This window comes from Carlito syrichta, unplaced genomic scaffold, assembly GCF_000164805.1.
Source record: "Carlito syrichta isolate Samal-C Ts95f unplaced genomic scaffold, Tarsius_syrichta-2.0.1 Scaffold303796, whole genome shotgun sequence".
NCBI classification, from domain to species: domain Eukaryota; kingdom Metazoa; phylum Chordata; class Mammalia; order Primates; family Tarsiidae; genus Carlito; species Carlito syrichta.
This window is the reverse complement of record NW_007247892.1, coordinates 882,802-896,486: the sequence shown is the minus strand read 5'-3', so window position 1 is coordinate 896,486 and position 13,685 is coordinate 882,802. Positions and strand designations below refer to the sequence as shown.

Here is a 13,685-nt window from a genome sequence, read left to right as displayed (position 1 = left end):
TGCGTAAGAAGAGATAACTTGAAGGGAACATGATGTCATCATGACATTCTTTTCACCTAAAAAGGCTGAAGAAAAGTGGTGACTGCTAAACACTGGTTGACTTTGTACATGTTACGAATGCCATCTTCTTTACAAAATATGCATGTATTGAAAAGGAATCTAATCTGAGAACAAGACTGAGCCTTTGCAGTGGGCCTCAGTGAGGTGCTGGGTGGTTAGGCTTCATCCTAGCTGCAAGTGTCTTGTGGAGTCTGCTCTCTGAATCCCTCACTAATTTAAGTGCTTATGCTTTTTTTTTTCTTTAACCAGGGATTGTGGTGCTTGGAATAAACAGAGCTTATGGCAAAAATTCACTCAGTAAAAATCTTATAAAAATGGTGAGTGTAAAGATGAAACAGTTTGCTTCTCATGTTAGTTGCTGTGTTGTCATTAAACTGAAAGTGACTTTTCTCTCTTTCCTCCGTACCCTTCCTGTTTGTGTTTAGCTATCAAAAGCTGTGGATGCTTTGAAATCCGATAAGAAAGTACGGACGGTCATAATCAGGAGTGAAGTCCCAGGGATATTCTGTGCCGGTATGTAAATAAATTGTATCATGAAGTTAAATGTAGTCTAAGTTTTCCTCAGTTACGGTCTGTTTTCCAGTAAACTGATCTGAGGTGTAAACTCCATTACCAACAACTCTGTCTTATTTCCTGCTGATTCACAAGGGAAAAAATATGCTTAGTCTGTCAGCATTGGAAAGAATCTTTTGTAACGTGTAGATTGTGACATGTAGAAGTTGAAAAAGCACTGTGAGCCACTAAAATATGTTTTTAGTGTCTTAACTGGGGCCAATATTCTTCAGTTTCATTCTTTTTTTATTTTTTTGAGTCAGGATCTTACTCTGTTGCCCAGGTTGGAGTGCAGTGGCATGATCATGGCTCATAACAGCCTTGACCCCTGGGCTCAGGCAACCTTCCATCTCTGCTTCCTGAGTAGCTGGGACTACAGGCAGGCACCACCATACCCAGCTAATTTTTTGGTTTTTGTAGAGACGAGGTCTCGCTGTGTTTCCCAGGCTAGTCTTGAAATTCTGGGCTCAAGCAGTCTTTCCAAAGCGCATGAGCCACCATGCCCAGCCTTCAGTTTCCTTTTTAAGGGTCCTCAGTTCTTTTAAGCTTGAATCTCTGTGACTTCCACCTTAAAATGTTACAGACTTTTAGGAACATGCAGTACATATTTTGGCTTCTGATAAGCTTTTATTGCTTTCTTAGGACATTCCTTAAAACATAGCATACCTAAAAGAGTTAGTTGTAATTCCAGTTGGGCAGTCAGAGAGTGCAGAGTGATCACTCTCAGCTACTTGGGTCATGGTGTAATAGCACAGGCTTCTGTTTTTACATTTGTCATACGTGAGTAATGTGTTTGCCTAGTAGGGTTGTCAGAGATGTCCCTGTGACGCTGTACCTAAAGCATAGTGCCTAAAGCATAGTGCAGTGTTCAATAAATGATAACTCTTAATGATTCTTATAGCAGCTTCATGTATTTTGAATTCTTTTTTCTCAAACAATATGAAAAATGTATACCTAGAGGATTAGGATTCTTATGTCTGTAGCTTTTTTTTTTTTTTTTTTTTTATAGTGGGAGTCTCACTCTGTCTCCCAGGCTAGAGTGTAGTGGCACACTCACGGCCATCCTAGCTAGCGTCTACCTGCTGGGCTCCGGCAATCCTTCCGCCTCAGCCTTCCAAGGAGGTGGAACTATAGGTGTGTGCTACCACGCCCGGCTAATTTTTTGATTTTTATTGTAGAGACGAGGTCTCGCCAAGTTGTCCAGACTGGTCTTGAACCCGCAGTCTCAGGGAATCCACTCGCCTCGGCCTCATAAAATGCTGGGATTACAGGCTGAGCCTCTGAGCCCGGCCATGTGTGTAGCTTTAAGGGTCAGGTGAGCATGGTTCAGGTAACTGGGGCTGCCACCATGACTGCTGGCTGAGAGGTCTTCTGGGGGCCACTGGGTGGCTTATTGGGAAGTTGTAGAGTAGCTTTAGGGCTTTTAATGAAGGTTGAATTGTATGACTCTTTGAGGAGAGATAAGTGGTTGTAGTAAAGGCGAAATAACACTTAACAATGAATGTTAATGTTCATTCTGGTATTACTGTCTTTCTCTGGTAAGAGAGTTTATAATGGTCACGCTATAGTTATGAGGAGTAAACTTCTTTCTATTTTACCTATTCCTTTGCTGCCTGTTTGTTCTGCATTTCTATATCTGTAGTATCTTTGAAAAAGTCATTAATGCTTTAGTACAGGTCTGTTACAGGTTCCCTTTTTGGGGACATATTAAGTGATGTACCAAATACTGTGTATCAGACTAACAAGCTAGTCTTGAATACATTGTCTGAATTAAATCAGTTTTCTTTGCTTTGTGTTCTTTTAAGCTTTTGCACAATCAGGATAATCTTTTATATTTTAACTCATGAGATTTGTTATTGTATTTTATTTAAAAATAATGTTTTAATTGTAGAAAAATTGGGGCAACTTATTTATTTTGGTAATTCAGTGTACATAATGGAATCATTCTTTCGAATTTCTCTGAAGAGTTTTCCTTGCTTATATATGTTTGAAATAGACTGTCTAGTAGGTCTGTCTTTTAATATGTACACATTAAATAAAATTCCAGATAAATCTCTTCACATAGTTAAAAGGATATTTAAATTTATAACCTGCATTAGTATAAACATCTTAATTTTAATAAGGCCACATTTTTTAATTATCCTTGAAGAATGCAGTCTTTCACCTAATTAAAGCTTTACTTTGTATTCTGAAGTAGTCATATTAAAAAATAAAACCCTCAAGAAAACAGTGTCCCCGTTTATTGGTTATTCATTCTCTTAGCCCCTCTCCATCCCTCCACAGTTATCATGTTCCCTCTTCCTTTATTGTCCCCTCAAAGCTTTCTCTGTGTATCTGTGTCCCAGTAATACCTTGTTCGTGTCTACAAACTTAATGCATATGGAGTGGTCTTGCCTCAGATTTCTTGGGCATAGGAATATCTATTGTGCGCGTGCCACTTTCTCTATCTCCCTCTAGCGTAGGAATCTCTCTCTCTCTCTCTCTCTCTCTCTCTCTCTCTCTCTCTCTCTCTCTCTCACACACACACACACATGAAAGCTCAAGTAATTCTGCTATTTCAAAGTGTTTAGGTTTTTGTTATTTTTTTATCTGTCTAGTATAGTAATTTATATAAATATGCAAATACAGTCATGTGTCGCATAATGATGTTTTGGTTAGTGATGGACTACTTATGTAATGGTGGGCCAATAATATATAATACCATATTTGTGCTGTATCTTTTCTAAGTTTAGACATGTTTAAATACCGAAGGCCTACTGTCGTGCTCCAGTTACCTACATTATTCAGCACTGCCCCATCCTGTGCTGGTGTGCAGCCCAGAAGCAGTAGCTATACCACGGAGCCTAATCGGGAGCAGCTCTATCATGTAGGTTTGCGTGAGTGCACTCTACCATGCTCACGTAATGAGAGAATCCCCGCAGTGCACTTCTTGGAATATGTTTCAGATTTACGGACATAGGGCAGAGGCACTCATGAAGTGTCAAGCTGCTATTTAAAGTGATACGTATAAGGACATAAATATGCTACACATACAGTGATAAGTGTGAAGTGTGGTCAGTACATATTATAATAAGAGCGCGTTGTATACAAAATCTTCTGTCCATGATTACTGCTACTGTGGAAACTATGTCTATAAATAAGTTTATAGATTTGGGATGACATTTTCTTTTCTCTGTCTTCAAACTTTTTTAAATAGTAGTTTCACTATATTAACAAATTATAATATATACAAAGTAAGTAATTTTGAAAAGCTTGTATTTTGAAAAATGTGTCTGAGTATATTTCTCTGTTTGGAAACAAAAACTGTGATGTTAACTGAGTCCCTGGAATATTGTTACAACATTTGAGAGGAAAAATTTCTGTGCAATCCAATCCCAATGAAGCGCTCACACCTAACTTACAGGAGCCCTGTGAGCAGAAGGAACTCGTCAAAGGAGGCAGCAGCTGGATTACTTCTTGACTTTCAGGACAGGGTTTTCTTGATTGCACTGTGTTTTTAACCTAAAATCTAGGAATGTGAGATCTCCTTTTAAAGGTCTTAAAATTTTATGTCCTTACACATTTTAGTGACCCTACACTAAGAAGATGTGTAATATCAAATAGTCATTGCTACAGCAATGTATTAAAATGAATGTTTCCATTGTCAACCATAGTAATACCTAAACACATTTAAAATATGTCATAATTGTTACGGCTGTAGCAGTGCCTTGCTGTCCCCTGCGTGCCTCTCCTGCTTGGGAATCACTGTCGCGTGCTCTCCACGTAGATTCGAATGCTGCTTCTGGTTTTGAAGCTAGCCTGTGTGTGCATTTCTTAGAAGAAGACTCAGAGGCATCAGTTCCATAGTCATGGACAGAGATATTGATGTACACAGACTGACCTGAGTGTATGCTGCCTCCTTGCATATGCTAGGTGCTGTATATTCATTTTTAAAGTGTATTTTCTCTCTTTCCTTCTCTCTCTCTCTCTCTCTCTCTGTCTCACACACACACACACAAACACACATGAAAGCTGAAATAGTTCTGCTATTTCAAAGTGTTTAGGCAGTTAAAATTTTAATATATCGCCTATCATGAAATTGTAAAACAGTCCTTTTGGTTGGGCTGCTGCATTGGATATGAAAGTGTAATCACAGTCATCTGTTTATTTTTACCTTTCGACTATTTTCTTCTATTCTCATGTGCTTATGCATTGTTTTTACCGTAACATTTTTTAAATGAAATTTTATGAGAAATTACTGAAACTGATGATTTTTTCCCCTTTGAAATTCCCAAAATAAATGATAAACAATTCTTGGTAATTGATTTCTATATGTAGAACTCTCGATTGAGTGTATCACTAATTATACCAGTGTGGGTTTTTTTTAAAAAGTAAGGGTAGTTTTGCTTCTGCATTTGAATTCTAGTAAATTGTGTTATGACTAAATACTTCTCACTAAACATGCATTATTGCATGTTATATTCAATGACATTGTTCAAATGGATACAGATGTTATGACATGGGCAGATATATATGGGAGGTTCTCACTTATGAAGTAAGTAATCTACTCATTTTTGTTTCAGAATCTTAGGTTGTTGTATTTATGTATTTGAGTATTAGTCCCTTAGAGGATTTAATAAGTAACATGAAGGGATAGCTACCACAAATTTGTATTCCTGTGGCATGGAAATATAGGGTTCTTTTGTTATTTTTTTGTTGTGTGGCATTTTTTGAAATAAAAAAACTTCTGTTTTATTGAAGTGTGAATGACTTAGAATAAAATTAGTCAGTTTTAAGTATGTAATTCATGAGTTGTGACAGACGCTAAGCCATCATCAGCCATGATACAGAACATGATCACCGCTTAAAAGCTTTCTTGTGTCCGTTTGCAGTTAGTCCCCTTGCCGTGCTCTTACCCCTTAAACTACTCGTCTCATTGCTGTTGCTGTAGTTTTGCTTCTTCTGGAATTTTTTGTGAATGGACTTATACTGCAGGAGGTCTTTGTGTCTGGCCATTCTCACTTAGCATCATGCTCTGAGGTTCCCTCATGTGACATGTTTCAGTCGGCTCATTTCATTGCTGTATATGATTTTCATTTTATTGCCGAGTAGTGCATTGTGTGGATATACCACCGTTTATTTACCTGTTGATGGTCACTTGGTTTTTTCCAACTTTTGACTTTTTTGTATACTGCTTCTGTGACCATTCACTCGTGAGACTTTTGTGAGTGTATGGTTTTGTTCCTCTTGGATAAATACTTAGGAATAAAATTACTGGGCTCTTTCATAGCTATGTATTTAGTTTTATGAGAAACTGCCCACTGTCTTTGAAATCGTTCTGCGTTCCCACCTGCAGTGTAGGAGAGTTCCACATCCTCGTCAACACTTGATAGTACCACTTTTTAAAATTTTAGGCATTCTCATGGCTGTGTAGTCATATGTCTGTGTTTCAGTGTGCATTTCTCTAATGACTGATAGTCTTGAGCATCTTTTCTTGTGCTTACTGGTCACCTGTGTATCTTTTTTGGTGAATTATATATTCAGTCTTCCTCCATGTTTTTGTTAGAATGTCTTCTTAGTGAGTTGTAAGAGTTTTTCTGTATTGTTTTTTTATCTGTTTTGCAAGTTTTCTCCTACTTAGTAGCTTGCTTATTCCTCTTTATACTTGGTTTTGAAGAACAAAAGCTTTTCAGTTGGAGACTGACTTATCAATATTTTTTATTGTTTGTGCTTTCTTGTGAACTCTGCCGCTAAATCACAAAGATTTTCTCCTATGATTTCTTCTAGTACTTTTGTAGTTTTTATATCTTATATTTAGGCCTATGATACAGTGCGAGTAAATTTTTGTATATGTATAAGATAGTGATTGAGGTGTTATCGTAAAAAACAGTATGCAATAAAAAGAATATATGGCTCTGGCACAGAGCTTCTGATACCCTGGGAGCTTCCTGAGTGATAAGAGCGTCTTGTTTGGTAATGAGATTTGAGACGGGGGGCTGTAGACAGCTTCACGTTAGGGCTGCTTGTCAGAAAAACCAACCTGGAGTTGGTTGGATAGAGTTTTTAGCACCACCTTCCCCCAAGCTTTGGGGAAGGGAGGTGATCCAAGAGGTAGAGCTCAGTCACCAGTGGCCAGTGATTTGTTCTCTCATGCCTCAGATGAAACCTTCAGAAAGACCTTTAAACATACTCCTCAAACCTTAACTACTACTAATAGCTTGCTGTTGACAGAAGCCTTGCCCATAACATAAACACATACCGACACATAGTCTGTATGTTATGTGTGTTATATACTTGTGAGATCTTGGTGGAACTTCCAAAAATGTTAGGACTACACTCTTCCAGTGGGGCCTCCAGAATGTTAGGTCAGGCCTGCTGGGGGTGTCTGGTGTGTGATCCGGTGCTGCATGAAAGATGCAAAGGGTTGCACAAAAGTTAGATTAGAAAATATAGTTTATTTAGAAAGTAAATTAGAGAGAGAAAGAGAGAGTGCGAGAGCGCGAGCGTGTGCGAGCGAGAGAGAGCGCTCAAAGAGAACATGGCCACACCATAGCTTAGCAGGGCAGCGGCAAAATGGCTGCTCATGGTTGAGTCCTTTGAACCTTTCCCTTGGATGGGGGCAGGTCATTAGCGTGATTGGGCGGTGGTCTGCTCCATGTCATCAGGAAGGGGCAGGTAAGCGCAGGTACTGACATCAGGTGATAGACAGCAGGCAGATGGGTGGGTTAGTAGCATGACTGCTCCCTTGGTGGTGGGCTAGATGGGAGACAGGAGGAGGGGTTTTCCCTGCAGGAGACTTGCAATCTACAAACTCCTTAGCAAAAAAGTGGCTGGCCAAGGGGTGATCTTTGACCTTCCACCTTGACAAGGAACCTGAAAAGTTTCCTAGAGATTATTGTGCTAAACCATGAAAGGTTGGACAGTCCTGGTCTTGCATCTGATGGAGATTTGCCGAGGAGGTGGGGTAGGCTGCCAGCTTGGCCTGCAGTGAAATGTCTGAACGCTTCTTTAAAACCTGCCTATTGGAAATTTATCTATGTCTAACTTGTGCTCGATTCAAAGCATGTCGGGGTAAAATCTAAGCAAAAATGGCTATGCTGAGACAAAAAGGCTATGCTAAAGTAGGCTTATTCTAGGTTGCAATAAGTACCTCCTTTCAACACTGTATTCTTACAACAAACTAAACTAGAGAAAGAAAATGTTATTAAGAAAGTCACAAGGAAGAAAAAGTGTTTACAGTTCATTAAGTGGAAGTGGACCATTCTAAAGGTCTTCATCGTTGTCATCCTCACACTGAGGAGTTTGAGGAGGAGGTGGAGGAGGAGGACGAGGAGGTGTGGTCTTGCTGTCTCGGGGTGGCAGAGGTCGAAGAAAACCTGTGTATTAAGTGGCCTGTGCAGTTCAACCCGTGTTATATGACAGTCGACTGTATCTTAATTTTAGTTTCTTCATTTGAGCATGTCAGAGTTGCCCTTGAACTAACTCAGTACTCATGCCCTTTCTGAGGAGGAAAATGGTCGATTGACTGTAACTAATTCACTTCTGACTCTATTTCCAAGTTTTAAAAAACTCACCTGTACCCTACGTTAGGCCCTGTGCTTACCACTCTTTTCAAAGAGATGGGAAATACCTGTCGTCATAGCCGGCCGACTCATCCACTGCTCTCTGTCCTGCTCATAGCTCTTTACCCAGTGTGGCCCAGAGGACCTTTGGTAGTTTCCGATAGTCTCAGAAACACAGCGTGTGGGCAGAGTCGTGTCCCCAGCACAGCCCATGTCGTCATCCCCAAGCCGGTGAGCATGTGGCCTTGCTGGCAGATGGAGTTAGGGATCTTGAGGGGGAGTGTTCCTGACTCACCCTTGGACCCCATGCAAAGGCAGGATCAGCAGACAAGCGGGTGGCAGCAAGAGTCTGAGGGGGAGAAGTGAGGGTGGGCCGTGGAGGGTGCAGTTGTGTGAGAAGGGCCCCTAGGAGCTGGGGCGGGCCAGTGCGTTCTCCCTGGGGCCTCTGGGAGGAATGTGCGGGTCAGCCCAGTGTCCACCTCTGGCCCAGGCCTGTGTGATAATCCCTGAAGTTGTCGTTACTTGTCCAGCAGCACCGGGAAACTGGCCCTTGTGGCCAGGCGTCATCTCCTTTGGCCACGTGGCCCACTGCCCTCCTCTTGTTCACGCCACGTGGTCCGCTGCCCTTCTGCTCAGCTCAGCTCCTCTTCATACCCTGTGCTCCGCTCCTCTCCATGGAGGGCTTTTCCCTCCTCACTTGGGCAGAGCGGGTCTCCCTGCTTCCCTTTCTCCCCTGCCCATCACGCCTTCGTGCTGTAGCTTTGTCTTGGCATTTCTCAGTTCCTGCATTTACTTCTGACTTATTTTTTATCCACAGTCCTCCCCCACAATGAGCCCCTCCCTGAAATTAGGGCAGGGTGATTGCCAGAACAGCACCTGCTCAGAAAGCCCTTAGCATACAGCTCGGGGTGATGAGAGCCCTTGGGCTGTTGAGGAAGCACCTTTGGAGTGTTGTGGTCAAGTTCAGCAAACTGCGCTGAAGCTGATATGAGCATGTGCAGGGGGCTGAAGAAGAGTGGCTGCTCTTGAGATAGCATCAGAGACTTGTAAGTGGAAGATTGTGCCTAGGGTAAATTCACAAAGTGGTAGATCTGGCCACTTTCCTACTCTCTTGAGCTTGGAAACGGGGGACCAGTGGAAACTAAACATTGGTTTTCTTACTGTTAACACTGTTTGAAAATGGAGCTTGGATGTTGTAATGTGGCAGCCCCATATCTGAGAGGGCTTGCGTGTGTTGTTCTTCACCTGTTCCAAAGGGGTCACCTGGAGGTCCAGCAGGGAAAGACCTTGGCTTATTAGAACTTATGGGAGGCACCGATGGCCGCCGATCGGAGAAGCAAGAGTCCGCTTCTCAGGACAGTAGAGCAAGCAGTCTTATGATCAAGCAAGTTAATGACTCCAGTTGCTGTATGATGCTTTCTGTCACAGTGAGTGAGCGTGCTGCCCATGTCGTTCTCAGCTCTTTGGTCATTACTGGGAATATGCATTCCCTTCAGAGGCTAGCCTAGGCCAGAGGCCACTCCCTGGGTAAGGAGCAGAAAGAAGCCAGGGATAGGGAGAGAAGGATCCATGTCCAGCCAGGTACCTCACAGATGGGCGCCCGTGGACTTCCGGTTCCATGTGTTCCCCCTCGCCAGGGATCTGCCTTTGGGGGAGAGAGAGCCAGTCCCCAGAGGGTGGGCAGCTGGTCTGTGCCGGGCTGTCCACCTTTAGTCCTCTCTGTCCAGGCCACCCACTTAAGTGGGGAGGAGGACGTTGGAGGCAGCGAGAGGCCAGATGGGGTCCCCCCTACATAAGACCCCTCTCACGGGAGGCAAGGGGAATACAACTCAGCTCTTGTCTGAGTTGGGGTTGGTGGCTCTCCAGCCTCTGGAAAGGTGGAGTTGAGAAAAATCAGAAGACAAAGGACATTGTGTTTGTCTTCTGGAAGTGGCTCTGAACAGCATGGTGTGCGTTGCTAGGGTTCTCTCTGGGGGTGACCTTCATTGAGACTGAGGGAGGCCGGCCTCTGCAGGAAAGGGCACTGGAGGGTTTGTGGGCCTCTGTAACTCTTGATTTTTACAGCCCTTTAGAGACAATACAAAGCTTGGCATCGACTAGTCAGCGGCTGCAGTGTGCTGAGTCGGGGTTCATAGTCCCTTCCTTTTCCTCTCCTTTGCGTGTCCCCTCCTGGCCGCCAGAGGGGCTGGGCTGGCTGGGTGACTCTGGGCTCTGCAGGAAGCAGCTGGGGAGGCTTGGCCTAGAGGGCCGTTTCTTGGCTGACACTGTCTTGTGTGATTGGTGGATGGCCTACAAACGGAAGCATTTGGTACCATGCTAGTGTTATTTGGATGGATGCTAGACTGAAAGCCAAGACCAGTTAGGAGGATCTTGAGGTTTATGGTTCTTAAAAATCCCCTGACTAGAATTTTTCTTAGAATAATTTATCACTTTTTGGAGCAAAATAAGGTTGAGAGATGGAGGTTGTCATTATTTTTACTTTTTTTTTTTTTTGAGTTGAATTCTCACTCTGTCACCCAGACTGGAGTGCAGTGGCTGCTCCTAGCCACCACAGCCTCCACCTGCTGGGCTCCTGTGATCCTTCCGCCTCAGCCTTCCAAGTAGCTGGTACTACAGGCACGCGCTACCACACCTGGCTAATTTTTGTTTGATTTATTGTAGAGATGAGTTCTCGCCAAGTTGCTCAGGCAGGTCTCGAACCCACGGGCTCAGGCAATCCACTCACCTCAGCCTCCCAAGGTGCGGGATTACAGGCTGAGCCACTGAGCCTGGCTTATTTTTACATTCTTAAGAGTAAAGGCAGCATGGCCAAAAATCAGTTAAATACCAATATTATTTACACATTAAAATATGTAATAATGGATATTATACACTTGTTATCTCCTCCTAAGCATTTGGTGATTTTTCTCTCCTAGACTGCATGAACTACCTATCAGTTGGTTTTGTTTTGTGGCAGATGAGACAGAGACCTACTAGATGTCTTTGTTAGGCAGTGACTTTTTTGTTCCAGAAGGCAGCTTCTTAAGTGCTGGAGGGTCTGTTGGGCCTAGGCGTTCCCAGGTTCTCTGTCTCTGCCAGTCGTTGTTGAGTTCCTTTCAGTGTGGTGTCACCAGCAGGACTTGTTCAGTGCAGGCTCCTGGTAGTCTTCCTTCTCTGGAGCTGCCTGGGGGGCAGGGCTGTGTAGGGTTCAGCTAAAAGCCCAAGGGGCCAAGGCAGGAGACTGGCGTTCTTCCTCTGAGAGGCTGTCTCCTTCTTCTTCTCTCAGCCTCCCTAAGCTCTGTCTTCCCAGAGCTGCAGGGCCACTGTGCTTTATTTGGGACCCCCTTCTGCAGTCCAGTTTGGAAAGTACCTTTAGGGAGAGAGTGGAATCGTCGTCCCCAGATTGCTCGGAAAGAGCCCTCTCACATATTTTGAGGGAGGATGACCAGTGCCGGTGGCCCCATCACAGTCCAGAGTGCCAGTCCTCTCCCCTGGTGGAGAAGAGTGCCGAGGGGCTGCTGTTTGCCTTGCCACGTGGGTTTCTGTGCTGGGTCATGTCCTGAGACAGAGCTAAGAGGTGGGCAGAGAAGCCTGGCACACCACACGGTAATATCGGTTACTACATTTACACAGTGGAAGCCCCAAGTTTGTCCTGACGCCTCCACCAAGAGCAGCACTGCAGGCCCCTTCTCGTCTTCTCCCTTTTGCGATTGTGTTATCTGCAGAATACTGACTTGCTGGCTCCATCCTGTTATAGACAGAACGTGCTTTTGAAAGTGCTGGTCGTACCACGGTGGTAAACAGACCCTTTAGCTGGGTTCACTAGTGTTCTCATGGTGCACATGACCTCGACTTACCGGGTTTTTATGGAACGAGTTGTAAACTTGCTATGTGCAAAGATGAGAGGTTCGGTGGGAGTTGCAGCACCTTGTAAGTCGCCGGGCATCTGTTCTACTCGTTTTCAGCCTGTGATGTGTTCAGCCTTCTATGAGTCACCAGAATGTGACCCTAGTACGCATGGAGCCTCAGTGCTTTGAGTCTTGAGACTAAGGGTGTGTCAAGCTGTAACATGCAAGACTGAAAGCGCTGTGTGGAAAGCTACTGGAGTGTTTCTCCCTCAGTGTGGTTATGTTTTGTTCATTTGAAATAATACTTGGTTTCCTACTCCTGCTTGTCCTGTCTTGGATGTTTAAAACATTAACATGGCTGGGCTCAGTAGCTCAGCCTGTAATCCCGCGCCTTTGGGAGGCAGAGGTGAGTGGATTGCTTGAGCCCGCGGGTTCGCGACCCGCCTGGGCAGGCGAGAACTCATCTCTACAATAAATCAAAAAATTAGCCGGGCGTGGTAGCGTGCACCTGTGATTCTGACTACTCGGAAGGCTGAGGCGGAAGGATTGCCGGAGCCCAGCAGGTCAAGGCTGCGGTGGCCAGAAGCGGCCACTGCACTCCAGTCTGGGCGACAGAGTGAGACTCCAACTCAAAAAAAAAACAACCAAAAAAAAACATTAACATGGCTTCAGAAGTCAACCCTCTGCATAGATGTGTTGGTTCCCGCTGCCCCCTCTAGTTCTTCCCTCTGATTCCCACCCTTGAGGATGTCAGTCTCACTGATTTCTAATTTATCCTTCTTGTTTCTTTTTGCAAAATCAAGGACATAACCATTTACCTCTTTCCATTATTTTCTTAGTATCATTCTCTATATACTCTTTAACATTTTATTTTCTGCAGTTAATAGTACCTTCTATAAATTATTTTATATTAGTTCATAGAAATGTGGCGATGCTGGAAGTCTGTGGGGCATGAATGGTATCGTTTCATGATGGAGATGTTACCATCATTTGCATGCTGATGGAACTGATCTGATTCTCTGGGAGAGGAAGAAATGACTCACCTTTAGGAAAGAATCCTTGAGGTAGGCCAGAAAGGCTGAGATGCTCAACAGAAATGAAAAGTTTGGGTTTTGGCTGGTGAAAGGACATTCACTTTGGGGAAAAAGAAAGGCCTATTTATTTATTTATTTGAGTTGGAGTCTTACTCTGTCGCCCAGGCTAGAGTGCATTGGCACGCTCACGGCCATTGCAGCCTCAAACTGCTGGGCTCAGGTGATCCTTCCACTTCAACCTTCCAGGTAGCTGGAACTACAGGTGTGTGCCACCATGCTCAGCTAATTTTTTGATTTGTTGTAGAGATAAGGTCTTGACAAGTTGCCCAGGCAGAAGCCCGATTTATCAGAGCCTTGAATTCTGATAGAATCATGTGGCAGAGCAGTCCCTTTCTTCAAGTGGGTAGTCACTATAGAAATGTACTGGGTGATGTTTTTAGAGATAGATTTTTATATTTAATTGGGTTAAAAGATATCTTCAGATTCAGTGTAGGGAAATCGTAAGTAAAAGTACTTAAGAATTTGTATTTTTACTGAGACTCCAGGGCTGTAGAAATTATGCGAATTGTCACGTTGCTGCAAGAATGTGATGCTTCTTGACTTGACTTGAGCCTTTTCTTTTTTTTTTTGAGTTGGAGTCTTACTCTGTCGCCCAGACTGGAGTGCAGTGG

General features: G+C 43.6%; 1 protein-coding gene across 1 annotated transcript in view; it reads left to right on the top strand.

Moving 5' to 3' along the window:
* Positions 1-309: 309 nt before the first annotated feature.
* AUH (AU RNA binding methylglutaconyl-CoA hydratase) overlaps positions 310-13,685 on the top strand; it is a 122,703-nt gene continuing 109,327 nt past the window's right edge. The window contains exons 1-2 of the mRNA XM_021712963.1: positions 310-377; positions 486-573. Of these exons, the coding sequence (XP_021568638.1) occupies positions 375-377; positions 486-573 (91 nt within the window). The 5' untranslated portion in view covers positions 310-374. The remainder of the gene's footprint in view (positions 378-485; positions 574-13,685) is intronic.